The 15437-nt window shown below is 36.6% G+C and overlaps 2 protein-coding genes and 1 long non-coding RNA gene across 3 annotated transcripts; 2 read left to right on the top strand and 1 right to left on the bottom strand.

Annotated features, from left to right (window-relative positions):
• Positions 1–806: 806 nt before the first annotated feature.
• Positions 807–4416, bottom strand: LOC131408723 (uncharacterized). Its single transcript, XR_009220808.1, has 3 exons — positions 4382–4416; positions 2709–2773; positions 807–1140 (listed from the first exon to the last, which is right to left on the bottom strand). It is a non-coding gene; the product is annotated as an uncharacterized LOC131408723 (long non-coding RNA).
• A 2048-nt stretch (positions 4417–6464) lies between these two features.
• LOC131407974 (olfactory receptor 51F2-like) lies at positions 6465–7404 on the top strand. Its single transcript, XM_058544557.1, is given in 2 exon segments — positions 6465–6818; positions 6820–7404. Coding segments are annotated over 2 exon segments (939 nt in total).
• Positions 7405–12239: 4835 nt separating this feature from the next.
• LOC131407973 (olfactory receptor 51F1-like) lies at positions 12240–13199 on the top strand. Its single transcript, XM_058544556.1, is given in 1 exon segment — positions 12240–13199. A coding segment is annotated over 1 exon segment (960 nt).
• The last annotated feature ends 2238 nt before the right edge of the window (positions 13200–15437 follow it).

The following is a 15437-nucleotide window of genomic DNA, read 5'->3' as shown; positions in this document are numbered from 1 at the left end:
TATAAAAATTGATGGAGCTCTTGTAAAAATATGGATTCCTGGTGCAGCCATACAACGGAATATTATTTAGAGCTAAAATTAGCTATCAAGCCACAAAAAGACATTGAGGAACTTAGATGGATATTATTTGGCGAAAGTAGCCAATCTGAAAAGGCTACATACACTAGAATTTCAACTATACGACATTTTGGGAAAAGGGAAAACTATAGAGACAGTAAAAAGATCAGTGGTTGCCAGGAGTTTGGGAAGAGGAAAGGATGAATAGGTGGAACACAGGATTTTTAGGGCAGTGAAACTATTTTGTATGAGATTATGATGGTGGATATTGTCGTTACACATTTGTCAAAATCCACAGAATGCACAAAACCAAGAGAGAACTTAAAGTAAACAATGGACTTTGGGTGATAATGATGTGTCAATGTTATTTCATTGATTGTAATAAATGTACCACTTCAGTGGAGGATGTTGATGGTGGAGGAGGCTGGGAGTGTGTTGGGCTGAGGAGTGTATAGGAATTGTGTAATTTCCACTTAATTTTGCTATGAACCTAAAACTGCTCTAAAAAACAAAATGTATAAAAATTCAGAACCTGAATCCCACTCCCCAAATACTTTATTTTATTTGTTCTGGGATAAGGCCTAAGAATCTGTATTTATAACATGGTCCCCAGGTATATCTAATACTCAGTCAATTTGAGGAGCCACTGAGCTATAACAAAGTACAACTGCATATCTCTCTGTTATTTGCTTATTATCTCCAATCCAAAATTTGACTTCATAGGAGGTCAAAAATAAAACAACCTCAACAATTGTAGTACATTAAACCACATGGGAGAGCAAGTCGATGAGGCATGCAGAGTGCCTCTGAAGCACAATGGCAAAAGCAGCAAATGCATTTGGCCAGAAAGATCCCTTAGGAATAGGCTTGCTGATGGATAAATCACTCTTCTGACATGGGTTCCTCATAGATACGCTCCACTCTGGGACCTGAATGGGACCTCAGAGCCTGGTCTCTTCCTCATTTTCTTCACCTGGTGTAAGTACAGGAGCATCAGAGAAGCAATGTATATGCATTAACATTAGAAGGTCAGTGTGGGCTCGTTGTGCAGCAAGAGATTTGCCTTCATCAGAGGAAGTGTTTCTAAAAGGAAATTATAAGATAATATCCATGCAAACACAAGATGCTGTGGAATTGCCTTTGATTAAAGAATTTACAACAGGAAAGGTCCTGGTACTTTATTGTTTTAGTACTACTTAGAAATAAAAAATAGAGATTCTTTGCAATGTACTGGATTTCCATTATGAAATATTCATATACAGTGAAATTCTGAAAATAAAAAAATATCTAGTTTATGCAGTCAATTTAAAATCTGGCTGGGATTCTTTAGATAAGACAGAATATCTAAAATATATTACCCATGATGCTAGACATAGAGAGTCTGAATAACCCAAAAACTGAATTTGAGTCATCAACATAGAATTCGGCCATAAAAAGCAAGAACAATATAGTTTCATTAAGTGAAAACATAAGATATGGGATACATATGCCCAAATCCCAAGTGTTGAGCTTCAAAGAGACAAATAATTTGTCCAAAAATAATAGTGATTCTTTATTAGTATGGCATGAGATTTTAATTCTTTTTCTTGTAGTGGGCATGATGCTGCTCCATTAAGATTAACAGACTGCGATATTCTTAAAGAGATCAAGACATTCAACCCAGAGTAATAACAAATAGACTCACTTGAAGACAATTAACTCAAGTTAAATATGTCAAGAGTGGATATGAAAAGGATCAGAGCTAACCAAAGTATCCATAACTCAAATCCATGATTTCAAGAGGTCATATTATACAACACATACTATTCATTTTATCAACAGTCTTAATAATTTAGCGTGTAAGGAAATAATGGTTTTTCCAACTCCCCTGAATATTGACAAGGAAATAAGTTTTAAATGGAGTCACAAAAGTCAGGAAGTGAAAAACAGACCTATCAAAAATCAAGTGTTTGAAACCCCAATACACATGCATTTAAATGACTATTTAGAGCCAAGGAACAATGATAGGATATGGTTATTGAAGAGGAAAGAGATCACATTAATACTTTACATTTTATTAATTCACATTCATATGTGACACAAAAGTTTATTTTTTAAATGTTATTCTACCAATTTCATCTCAAGGAGAAGCACAGTTATGTAAAACAGTGGAAATTTTAATAAATTTTGAATTTATATAAATAGAATTCAAATCTTAGCTTTTCCACTGTATGAAATATTACAATATCTCTAAGTTTTACCTTTTTTGGTGAAAATTTGGAATCTATAAGCAATATGATTTTTAAATTAAGTGAGATAATTGATGCAAAGCACTTAAATCATGTAAAGCCTGACACATTGTGGGATTCCATAAATGGTAGGTCTTTACCTTGCAATAAATATCACTATTATCATCTCCAATTTACCAGTGAGAAAATATCATCAAATATATTCTAAGTTAAGTCCTATGATCCCAAAATTTGTGTTACTATTATACCTTCCCTGCATTTTCGCACTATTAGTTAGGGTTCTCTAGAGAAACACAACCAACAGGAGATGATAGATAATTAAATAGATGATAGATAGATAGATAGAAAGATAGAGATAGAGATAAAGAGACTTATTATAAGGAATTTGTTCACATGATCATGGAGGCTGAGAAGTCCCACAACCTGCCATCTGCAAGCTTGGAGATCCAGGAAAGCCAGTGGTGCAGTTCCAGTCCAAGTCTGAAGGTCTAAGAACCAGGAGAATTGATGATGTAAGTCCCAGTTCAAGGACAGGAGAAGACCAATGTCCCAGCTCAGTGCTCAGGCATAGAGAGAGACTCTTCCTTCCTCTGCCTTTTTGTTCTATTCGGAGCCTCAAATAATTGAATGAGACCCACCACATTGGGGAGGGCAATCTGCTTTACTCAGTCTACTGATTCAAATGCTAATCTCTTCCAGAAACACTCTCATGGACCCAGAAATAATGTTTGATCAGATATGTGGGCATTCTGTGACCCAGACAAGTTGACAAATAAAATTAACTATCACACACCACACACACATCCAAGTCCATTTCTTGCCAACAACACATAGAATTCAGGTCTCAATCTAGACATGATTATTTATTGGAAACCATTCCTTCTCCCTGACAATCAGCTTGTTGTCCACTTTATGTGCTCTCATAGTATTTTAGATGTCCTCTTTACACTCTATAATTCCATGTTACTTGTCTGTGTCCCCTAGTCAACCAAGTATTTTTTAGGGTCAGGGACATTGCTGTGCTTAGCATTTAATTTTCTATGCCTGGTCCACAGTATATGTGCAACATACATTTGCTGAATGACCAAATGAATGCATCCATTTCATTTTCAGTATTTGTGCTTAGACAAAGTGACTGTTTTGTTGTGTAGTATTGGAAGCTCACTGCTGCCTGTTTCTGGCTCATTCCATGCACTAGAACACTGCTTCTTAAAGGAGCATCTTACAAGCTCCCTCCTGCTGTTTCTAGGTTTGTCCTCTGTATGGCACACAGATCAAATGCAATTCTTCTCGAATACAATAATATTTCAGCCATTTGAAAACAACCATGTGTTTGGTCTTAGTTTTCTCTTCTCTTGGCTGATTATAAACCTTATAATTCCAAGGTGTTCTTTTTTTCTTTATACACCCATCATCATCCCTTCAATTCACTTTAACAGGCATAAGACTAAAAATTAATTAGTTTCTTTTAGGCAACTGGAAGATCATGTGATAAAATTAATATCACTTTTTGGAAGGAACTAAAATATCTCTATGTTACTCTCCTATTCTAAAATTCTAGGATTCAACATCACTCTAAAGTGTTATGAATGAAGACATTAAAAGCCAATATTCTAAGTGGCCTTAGAGGATTCCTCCAAAACCAAAATAGCATTTCTTCTTTCGTCCTCCTGCTGCTACTTTCCTGCTCATGAACACCGGTTTTTAATATTAACTTTCTTGTTTTTTTTTTTTAATTAAATCTGCTTAAATTTGTATTGATGGTTCCAGCCATAGAGCATTATTCTTCTAGTATAACAGTTACCTATGTAAATGTATAACCTTTAAAATGTTCTAAAATTATCTGATGAATAAGAAATTTTTATTTTTATTTTTGCATGTTAATTTTTGAATGATGCCAGAAAACTGAGGGAGAAACTGATTTTATTTCACTTAATATACTTTTCAGTTAAATAATTATGAAGTCAATGGAACACAAATCACCTCATCATCAGCACAATAACAATTCCATAATCACTATAGCACACACATGAAATTTTCTGCATAAGGTGCTTTCCATAATATCTCGTATATTTAGTGTATTAAGTAATACTCACAAGCTTGTTTCTGTGGTGTCTTTTTAAACTGCAACTGCATAGAATAATAAAACAATAATAGAGATTATCTAATTCAATCATCCTTAATATTAATACTAAATGTCATAGCCAAAAATGTGACTAGTTTGTGGTTGAACCCAAAATGAGCAGTCTCAGATGCAAGATATGCTGGGATCTCAGCAGCCCCTGAGAGCAGGAATAAAAGTTGAGACTAGACAGCAGTAGTAGCTGGGGATTAATAAAAAGTAGTCAATAATACAACAAGTAGACACATGAGGTGTCACAAACTATGATCGGGAGACAGAATGTTAGGAGGTAACATTTTGTCAATAAAACACAGCTGAGGAGTAACTTCTCTAAATCAAGCAGTTGGAGGCATCGTGGTTCTGAATGTTCATGGAGGACCAATGGGATTCCAGCCAATGACTGGACTGCGAGGAAAGCATTCAGTCTTCGAAAAGCCAAAAAGAAGAAAATTTAGAGTATTCAGAGCACCACTACATTGGGTTAGTGCAGATCTTAGCAAGACTTTTCAGTACATAAGGAAACTAGGTCATGAGTGAAGTCAATATGGGAAAGGAGAAAGGAGGGAGAAGAAAATTTACCAGGACCTCACCTACATAGCAGTAAGTCTCAATTCAGATGCTACTTACCAGAGGAGCTGAAAACTTAAATGTGTTATTTGTCTCCATGAAGACATTCTCTGTAAGTGTACTATTCTGAGGCTATATGTAAGGAAAAGGTGGCAATGACTGCAACAACACTAGACTGGAGAGGGAAGTACTAATATCAGGTCTCTGTACACTCAGTTCACTCTTAGCCCTTAAGTTTAATACAGGTGCATCTGAAAGGACTAGTTGCTGAAGGTGATACAGAGAATTTTTTTAACAGTTGTGTATCAATACAACTAAAGTGACAACAGATAAGAAAATAAAAAATCGATACATGCACCCTTGTGTTCATTGCAGCATTATTCACAATAGCCAAGACTTGGAAGCAACCTAAGTGCCCATCAAGGGACAAAGGGATAAAGAAGATGTGGTATATATACACAATGGAATACTACTCAGCCATAAGAAACGATGAAATCCAGCCATTTGTGACAACATGGATGGACATTGAGGGTATTATGCAAAGTGAAATTAGTTAGATGGAGAAGGTCAAATACCGTATGAATTCTGTCATTAAGTAGTAGATAATAACAACAACAAACAAACACATAGAGACAGAGATTGGATTGGTAGTTACCAGAGGGGAAGTGGGGAGGGAGGAGGGCAAAAGGGATAATTCGGCACATGTGTGTGGTGATGGGTTGTAATTAGTATTTGGGTGGTGAACATGATGTAATCTATGCAGAAATAGAAGTACAATGAGGTACACCTGCAATTTACACAGTGCTATAAACCAATGTTACCGCAATAAACAAAAAATTAAAAAAAAAAATCAAGATCAGAAAAGTAAACTTAGACTAGAAACAACTCTGCAAGACAGGGGTAAGATCCATTGACCAAGAAATAATGAATAGAATATTTTGACTTGTATAAAATAGATTCCTTAAATAAAGTTATTTCCTGAAAAGGCTATATATCTTTAAAATGTATGATAAATTTCCATTAAATGCACTAGTGTGAACACAAATATTCAACCACATGTTTATTTCTAATCAAATAATAAGTGTTACTTTTGAAAACTAATATTACTTTGAAGTGTCCATTAAATTCTTGGTATTTTCAGATTATCTTGATCCCATTCTCCCTTGTGTGTGGAGTGCAAGAGTCCCCACACAATGCCTAGAGTCAAAGAAGATGACAAAAAATACCCTTGAGATTTAAAAAAAAAAAAAAAGGTGATCCATTCTCTAATATTAATCCGGATACAGGTATCATGGAGGCGAAGCAAAATATAGCAAAAACGAGAAGAAATAAAACCTGGGGAGCACAAGGGAGAGATATAGGCCTAAGAATAATCTCCAATTTGATTTATCTAACTATAGTTAATAGAAATCACAATGAAATTGCAGAATGGTGTATTCATTTCTCATTCCAGGACATTTTTCCAACAGAACTATTCTTCCATAGTAATCATGTCATCTTTTCCTAACATCACTTCCTCATCTCTGATGTTTTTCCTGATGGGAATTCCAGGACTAGAAGCTTCCCATGCCTGGATCTCTATCCCCTTCTGCTGTCTCTACATAACGGCTCCCTCTGGGGGTGGTATAATCCTATTTGTCATCATCATCGAGTCAAATCTCCACAAATCTCCACTATTTCCTCTCTATGCTCTCCACACCGACCTGGGCTTGTGTATTTCGACACTAGTCACTATGCTGGGCATATTCTGGTTCACTGCAAGACAGATCATTTTCCATGCTTGTGTTGCTCAAACATTCTTCATTCAACTCTTTACTGTCATGGAGTCTTCAGTGCTCCTGGTGGATGGCCTTTGACCACTTCATTGCCATTTGTAACCCACTGAGATACGCTACCATCTTGACTGATTCTAGAATCCTCAACATGTGGTTTGCCATCCTTGTCAGGGGCACAGTAATCCTAATGCCTCTGGTCCTGCTTCTTAGACATCTATGCTCCTGCCAAAGCCATGTGCTCCATCATTCTTACTGTTTCCATCCTGATATAATCCAGCTCTCACGTTCAGATAATAAGATCAACAGTGTTTTAGGACTTACTGCCCTCATTGTCACTGCAGAAGTGGCCTCCATCTTTATTCCTCTCTCCAACACCCTGATTATTAAGACAATCTTAAGCATTGCTTCCCCACAGGAGCAACATAAGGCCTTTAGCATTTGTGTCTCCCACATAGGTGCCGTTGTCATCTTCTACATCCCTCTCATTAGCTTGTGCTTTGTCTACAGGTTTGGGCAAAAGGTACCTCCTTATGTACACAGTCTTATGGCCAATGTGTATTTGCTTATTCTGCCAGTGATGAATCCCATTATTTACCATGGGAAAACAAAGCAGATCCATAGGTCCATTAAAAAAGTCCTCTTTCCCAAGGGATGAGGTCTGACTCTGACACCTTTGCAATAAAATCTACTATTGAGTTATCACTTCCAAGACATTGGCTTTAATCAATATGATCTCTTCTATCAGTGACTCAAAATCAAAAAACCTAGGAGGTTCGGTTGGTGGGTGGGGGATGCAGTTTGGGGGAAATTTATTTTTTATTTTCAATAGAAAATATTATTAATCTATGCTTCAGCATTGTGTGATGAAATGTCCTAATATTATGGATATGTCAGTAAAGTTTTGAAAGTGTGAATAACAACGGCTCAAATGAACACTTTTCCCATTAGATTAAGACTCCAAATTATACTTAAGATAATATCTCATATCTTTCTGTCCCATTTAGTTTTTTTAAAGTATACATAATAAAGAGTTATTAAGTTCTGTTTAAGCTTAGATTAAATTAGACCCTGTTATCTATTTTCTCTTTCATATAATTAATCCCCATTGATTCATTCTTTCATTTCTTGAGTGGCTCCTTTTGCCAGACACTGCAAAACATGATAGAGTGGCAGAAATAAATAAAATATTGTCATGATTAGTGAAATATGTATATACAAAAACAACTAATGAAAATCTAATGGACTATGTGATATCTTACAATATATAGATAGAAGCAAAAGGAATAATAAGAATATATAAGAAGAATGTTTAATACAACCTGAGAATATCGTGAAACCATCACAATGTGTTGTTTGAACTGTAAAGTCAAGAATTGGAGAGATCAACTTTCAGAATGGTAGCATGAGATCTGTGGACACTCTCTCCAGGAAAACAATCAAAAATAGTGAAAATTACATATAGATCTAGGTATACACATTAACATCCTTTGGATATTGCCCTAAGGGCATACAGCAAATGAAAAACCATTAATTCAAGAAAATCTATTACATTATTATAAGACCTAAAGAGTTATCAATATAAGAACAATGGGAGTCAGTGGCACTTGAATCACAGCCAGATTTTGCCACTCCCTTCCCCTTCAGCTCAGCCTATCAATAGCTCCTCCAGATTGGTATAGCCAAGAACAAAGTGTGCTGGACCCGTGGCTTAGCAGTTAAGTGCGCGCACTCTGCAACTGGTGGCCCGCGTTTGGATCCCAGGAGCGCACCAACGCACCGCTTCTCCAGCCATGCTGAGGCCACGTCCCACATACAGCAACTAGAAGGATGTGCAACTATGCCATACAACTATCTACTGGGGCTTTGGGGGGAAAAAAAAAGGCGGAGGATTGGCAATAGATGTTAGCTCAGAGCCGGTCTTCCTCAGCAAAAAGAGGAGGATTAGCATGGATGTTAGCTCAGGGCTGATATTCCTCACAAAAATAAATGCATGCATACATACATACATACATACATACATACATAAATAAATACATAAAATTGTTTAAGAAAAAAAGAACACAGAGATTCCTTCCTCACCCTCCCACTCTAGCCCGATCCCCACCAGCTCTCAGTCTAAGGCTATGATATCTCCCCAGAAGGGCAGATCACAGTCTTGCTTACTCTCCCCAATCCCAGCTCCAATTATGGAAGCTAAATTCCAGGTGAACGCATTCAAGAGGTCAGTGGCTGTCTTCATCCACCCAGCCCCATTCATATGGCAGAGGCTCTATCCTAAGCGTGGCATTCAGAGAATACATGGGCTCCAATCACTCTGTCCCCAGCTCTATCATAAAGCAGAGGATTCATGATGAGAGATGTAAGAAGAAAAGACTATGTGCTATCTACAGTAGTGTCATGCATGTAAAACAGGTGTTTAACTCCAAGAGAAATGGGCCACAATAGAATTAAATTATAAATCAATAACAAAAATCTGGAAATCCACAAATATATGAATATTGAACAATATACTATTAAATAATCAGTAGACCAACAAAGAAATCACAACGGGAATTAGAAAATACTTTGAGATTTGCTCATAGTTAATTCTTGTTGAAGTAACAGTCCAGAAACTTGATAGGGGTTCCAGCTAGAGTTACGGTGCCTGAACTGAACCTCTCACACTTTCTGCCATTAAGAGTTTTCAAACAGGAAAGCAGAGGAATAACAGCCAATAAAAATTAGAGAAAAATAGCAAAATGGGAAACAAATTACTGGCTCTATTGATATCTAGGCAAACACAAGACTCTCTGCCAAGGTGGGGCTTTCCTATAACGGAGAAACATAACATTTGGGTCTGGGTCTTCTCCTTTCCTAAGAAGCTATATTTTTCTCACGTCACCCAGAATCCTGAGGTAATCTGCATGACTGAGGGACAAGGAAGGCTAGGAGCACAGCAGCCAGGTAGTGGAAATCACAGAATGAATGCCTATCCTATGAACCACTTTGTGGAATTCATTAGGAAGTCTGCCGACAAGCTAGACTTGCTAGGCCTGTAAATCAATCTGCATTCATTACTCAACTGCCGACATTGTCAGGAATGACCAAACTCCCCCAAGAGTCTAGGCCCTTGAACTTATTACCATAGGAAAACAGCAAGTACAAGAGGAAGAACACATGCACATAAGAACTCAACATTCACCCACAGTGACCTGGCCACTACCAAAATGGAGCCCACTTATATATATCAGGAGATAAGCCATTTCTTGGTGAAAAGCTAGTGAGTGGCTAGACAGAGACAGATTTGGGAGTGGGTGTATCATTCTCCATATGGATCAATGTGCTGGTATAGGTCAAGGGGGCCTGGAGACTGGAGTGCATATTTCTTCTCTCTTTGTTGTCACCTTAATTTTTCCAGTGAACACTGGCTTGCTTTCCTATCTACCCAACATACTGATAATCTATAGTCAATAACACGTGTCTCTCTAATCCCTAGTGCCTGAAACAACGTCTAAACTTTCCATTGATATGGATGATTTGGTTTATTTGCTTTGCACTTAATGTCCCTGTGGACCACTGACAACTTGAGTTACTGGCTAAAATCCTTCTGAATTTATACAGCATTGTCCTGTACTTAGAGATGGAGAGAGAGGGATTTCAGTTTTTCTCTGTCTATGGTCCCAGGGAGATTCACATTTTACCAATGTCCCCAAAGCTCAATCCCACTTTATTATAAAGTACACAGCTCCAGAACTTAACCTGTTCTGTCTCTGCTGGTGAAGACAGAGAAGGCTCCTCTTCCCTCATGGAGCTGGTAAGACAGTAGAGGAAGGTGTTCATTGTGTTGACTTTGTGCTTTGCTTGTTACCTACTCATAAATATTCATATGGGCTTACCGAAAAGCCAGATAACATTAGGGTCCACTCTGACCTCAGGGATCTGTATAACACACAGATATATGAACCCTACTAGTTTATAGTTAAATGTTATAATGGTTTTTCTCTAATTGAATGGAAATCATAAAAACTGGAGTTTAAAAGGAACCATAGAACACTAGCATAAAGGGAATGGCAATGTGTATACTTATTACAAGGTATTTATTCTCAAGAGGTAAACTTTACCTAGTATTTTAAAAAGCTGGCTTGAGAAATATTAATATTATAATAACTAATATTGCTTTTATTTGATTGAAGTCTTAAAATTTATTTTAACAATACAAATATATTACTTTAAAATTATTTTTTAAAGTTTAATTGAATAAGAGTTTATAAAATTTATAACATTCCTGTGTGTACTGATTCAACTGCCTCTCCTGTTCTCTGCAATGTCTCCTGAAAAACTCTACTATATGCTCAAACCATCATCCATCAGTTCATACTCTTGGAACAGCAGTAAATATCCCCCTAATAATTCACAGGGAGAAAAGTAGGCATTAGTTAAAAAGAAAGGATATTCTGACATATGCTGTGATGTGGAGGACATTATGATAAATGAAATAAGCTCATCACAAAAAAACAAATATTTCATGATTCCCCTTATACGAGATGTTTAGAGCAGTCAAAATCATATAAAGTAGAATGGTGGTTGACAGAGCCAGGGGAAATTGGGGAATGGGGAGTTAGTGTTTAATAGGTACACAGTTTCAGTCTTACAAGATGAAAAGAGTTATAAAGATGGATGGTAGTGATGGTGGGATAACATTATGAATATATTGAATACCACTGAACTGTACACTTAAACGAGTAAGATGTAAATTTTATATTCAGTGTGTTTGGCCACAATGAAAACAATGAAAAACAAAGCAAATAAGCACTCTTGATAATTCCCTTACGTAACCCTCTACCAACATACCCATTTGTCACTTATCTCTAGTGTCAGTGGAAATGATGATCCTTATCTTTTTGAGGGCTAATTACTATCAAACTCTATATTCAATCACCTAGTTGTGTCTTCATTGGTTTCCTCTTGTAAATCTACTCTCTGAGGTTGTTCACCCACACTGATGGGTTAAAATGGCACTAATACAATGATAACTTCTAAATGTATATCACTAGCAAAAATCTGGAGATTTTTGACTGAAAATTCAAAATTCAGACCCACATGGGCACTGCAAACCCATGGATATCTTTACATGCAGTTTTCCATAGTCATTTCATACACAACAAATTCGAAATTGAATGCATTGATTGTTCTTAAGTAATTTTCTTCACATAGCTATTATGATCTAATGATGTTTAAATTCTTTCAATATGGAAAACAATGATTATTAAAATTATAAAATTATATTGATACATTTTTATTGAGTTTAAGAGTAAAAATGTTTAAATATACATACATATATGTGTGTATATCTATATATATATAATAGAGTTTGATTTAGAATTTTCTCAAAGATACAGTACTTATCTATGACCTGAGATAACTTTCCTTACCAAAAGAAAATTTACCTAGATATTTTTGTGTAACAATTTAATCTATTATTTCTATAGAATGTGAGCATTGTGAGGACAAATGCTACAAATCCAGAACACTATGGATATCTTAAGAAACATGACATCTAAATTTCCAACCTTCTTGTTGACTGGGATTCCTGGACTAGAGTCTGCCCATGACTGGATCTCCATTCCTTTCTGTTGTCTGTACGCCATTGCCCTCTCTGGGAACAGCATGATCCTGTTTGTCATCATTACCCAGCAGACTCTCCGTGAGCCCATGTACTATTTCCTCTCCATGCTGTCAGCTGCTGACTTGGGCTTGACTGTTTCTACAATGTCAACAACATTAGGCATCATCTGGTTTGATGCAAGTGAAATCAGTCTAGATACCTGCATTGTTCAGATGTTTTTTCTTCATGGATTTACCTTCATAGAATCCGGAGTGCTGGTGGCTATGGCTTTCGACCGCTATGTAGCTATCTGTGATCCTCTGAGATACACTACCATTCTCACTAATTCCAGAATCACTCAGATGGGCCTCTTAATGATTATACGTGCTGTAGTATTGATAGTGCCACTACTCTTGCTCCTTAAGCCCCTTGATTTTTGTAGAGTAAATATCCTTTCACACTCTTACTGCTACCATCCAGATGTGATTAAATTAGCATGTTCAGATACTCAGGTCAACAACATCTGGGGATTAATTAATCTCATCTTGACCACAGGAGTAGATACACCATGCATTTTCCTGTCTTATATCTTGATCATTTTCTCTGTCCTTAATATTGTGTCCCCTGAAGAATGACACAAGGTCTTTAGCACCTGTGTCTCCCACATTGGAGCAGTCACTATTTTCTACATCCCCATGATGAGCCTGTCCTTGGTGCATCGCTATGGTAGAACTGCACCCAAAGTGGTCCGTTCTATGATGGCCAATATGTACCTGCATTTGCCCCCTGTCCTCAACCCCATCATCTATAGTATAAAAACAAAACAGATCCGCAAGGCTATATTCAGTCTCCTCCTTACAAAATAAACAGAAATGATTGCTTGAGAGAAACAAGTAAAAATGACTTTCACTATAGAGAAGCAACCCTGGTTGGTTACTGCCTATCACCTGTTTTTTCTCATTTATTCAACAAATATTTAGCAAGCATTTTTTCATTTTCAGTCATAAATATAAGTGTGATATGCCCCTAAGATTTTATAATCCAATAAGGGAAATGTGAAAATAGTAATAATGAAATAATAAAAGTAATAGTCATAGTAATTAACTAACATTTAGTGACTGTTTATTTTATACTATGTATTCTACTAACAGCTTTTAAAACATATTCCATTTATTCTTCAAAACACTAGAACGAAATACATAATATTTTTCTTCTTCTTCTTCTTCTTTTTTTTTTTTGCTGGAGAAGATTCACCCAGAGCTAACATCTGTGCCAATCTTCCTCTATTTTGTATGTGGGTTGCTGCCACAGCACGGTTGACAAGTGGTGTAGGTCCACGCTCAGGATCTGAACCCGTGAGCCCAGGCCACTGAAGCAAAGCATGCTGAACTTAACCACTACACCACAGGGCTTGCCCGCATAACATTTGTAATTATATTTTAGTATTTTAGAGATGAAGAAACTGAGGCCTACAGACATGTAGGCCATAAAAGCCAGACCTCTAACATGGATCAGGGTTGAGATTACAAATCCAAGTTTTCTGTATCTTAGATGCCATGCTCTTCACTAGCATATTCCATAATCTGCCAAAAGCATCTAGGAAAATTGTTATAAGATCAAAAGTTAGAACTGAATCTTCATGCCCATATATCATGCCTTTAAAGAGTTGTTTTGTGCTTCTTAGAGGATTCTTTAGCTGATTTTCTTATTCATAATTAATAGTACAACAGGTAGAAATAGATACCTTGTGGCATGTAATCCATAGATCAGTGTCCAGCACTGGACAGTCGATAGAAAAGCCTCAAGGATTAAAGACACTTGCTAATTCATTACAGAAAATGAGAACTTTCGAGAACTAGAAAGATCACGAAGAACGGTCGAATGTAAGGAAGCTTGGAACAGAGGTTCTTAACCTTTTTCTGCTCAACGGCCCGTTTGGAATCTAGTGAAATCCATGAATCTTTCTCCACAAAAAATCACATATAAACACAGTCATATTATTTTCCATAATATTACAGATGTTTCACAAATGGCATGAAGGACCTATTGTGCTTCTATTAACCAATCAAAGAACCAAAGAAAATAATTCATAATGCTCAGCCTATAAACTGTTATATATAGCTAGACCCAAAATATTTTGCTCCTGAAAAGTGATTATAGTAACTATATCAATTTAAGAGGCAGGTAGAAGCTTAAAACTCAGTTGTATGAAATGGTAGAACAATTCAGAAGAAAAGGGAAATGGGAACCTGATGGTAGTCATATTAATTTTATTGCAGTTGAAAAAGAGGGAACAATGGGAGTGAAGTTCCGTGTATACCACAAACACTGGGGGCAGCAATGTGAAGGAGCCGGCTCAGGCCAACTTTTAAGAGGTCATGTTGTGCATTTCTTCTCAACTCTGAGTTCACTTACGTCATATTGAACATATGGCATGCAGCTTGAAATCAGCACTTATGCCATAGGAATTGGCAAACACTTCAAAAGAGGATTTTTTTTTTTGGAGATTCAGTTTACCACCACACAAGTGACTGGGGGCTTACCTTATATTTGGCCTTGTGAGAAGCAAAAGAAATTAGAAGATCAATAAAACATATTCCCTGTACTCAAAAGATTAAAGTCTAGTGTGTGAAGTAGCAACAGACAAAAAATTACAAAATAATGTACTGAGTGTTGTGATTGTTGATAATACAAAATTATATTCCTTGTTTTTATTGCCATCTGAGTTGAAAATATTTCCAAAGGTAAATAGAGAAGAAGTGTATTTTGGAAGCAACTCTGTGGAAGATGTAAGGGGTATTGTTTCACCATTTTACTCCACATGAGAGAATGCTCTCCTGAGTTTTAAATCCATAGGTCCTATCTGGATGTAGCGTTGAAGAATATGAAAACACAAAACTTTTCTTTCTTTTTTTTTCTGTTTTCTCTATCCATCAGCTTTTTTTTTTTTTTTTTTTGAGGAAGATCAGCCCTGAGCTAACATCCATGCTAATCCTCCTCTTTTTGCTGAGGAAGACCAGCTCTGAGCTAACATCTATTGCCAATCCTCCTCCTTTTTTTCTTCCCCAAAGCCCCAGCAGATAGTTGTATGTCATAGCTGCACA

This window comes from Diceros bicornis, chromosome 7 (assembly GCF_020826845.1).
Source record: "Diceros bicornis minor isolate mBicDic1 chromosome 7, mDicBic1.mat.cur, whole genome shotgun sequence".
Classification (NCBI taxonomy): Eukaryota; Metazoa; Chordata; class Mammalia; order Perissodactyla; family Rhinocerotidae; genus Diceros; species Diceros bicornis.
The sequence above is the reverse complement of the archived record's forward strand: the minus strand, read 5'-3'. Positions and strand labels throughout refer to the sequence as shown.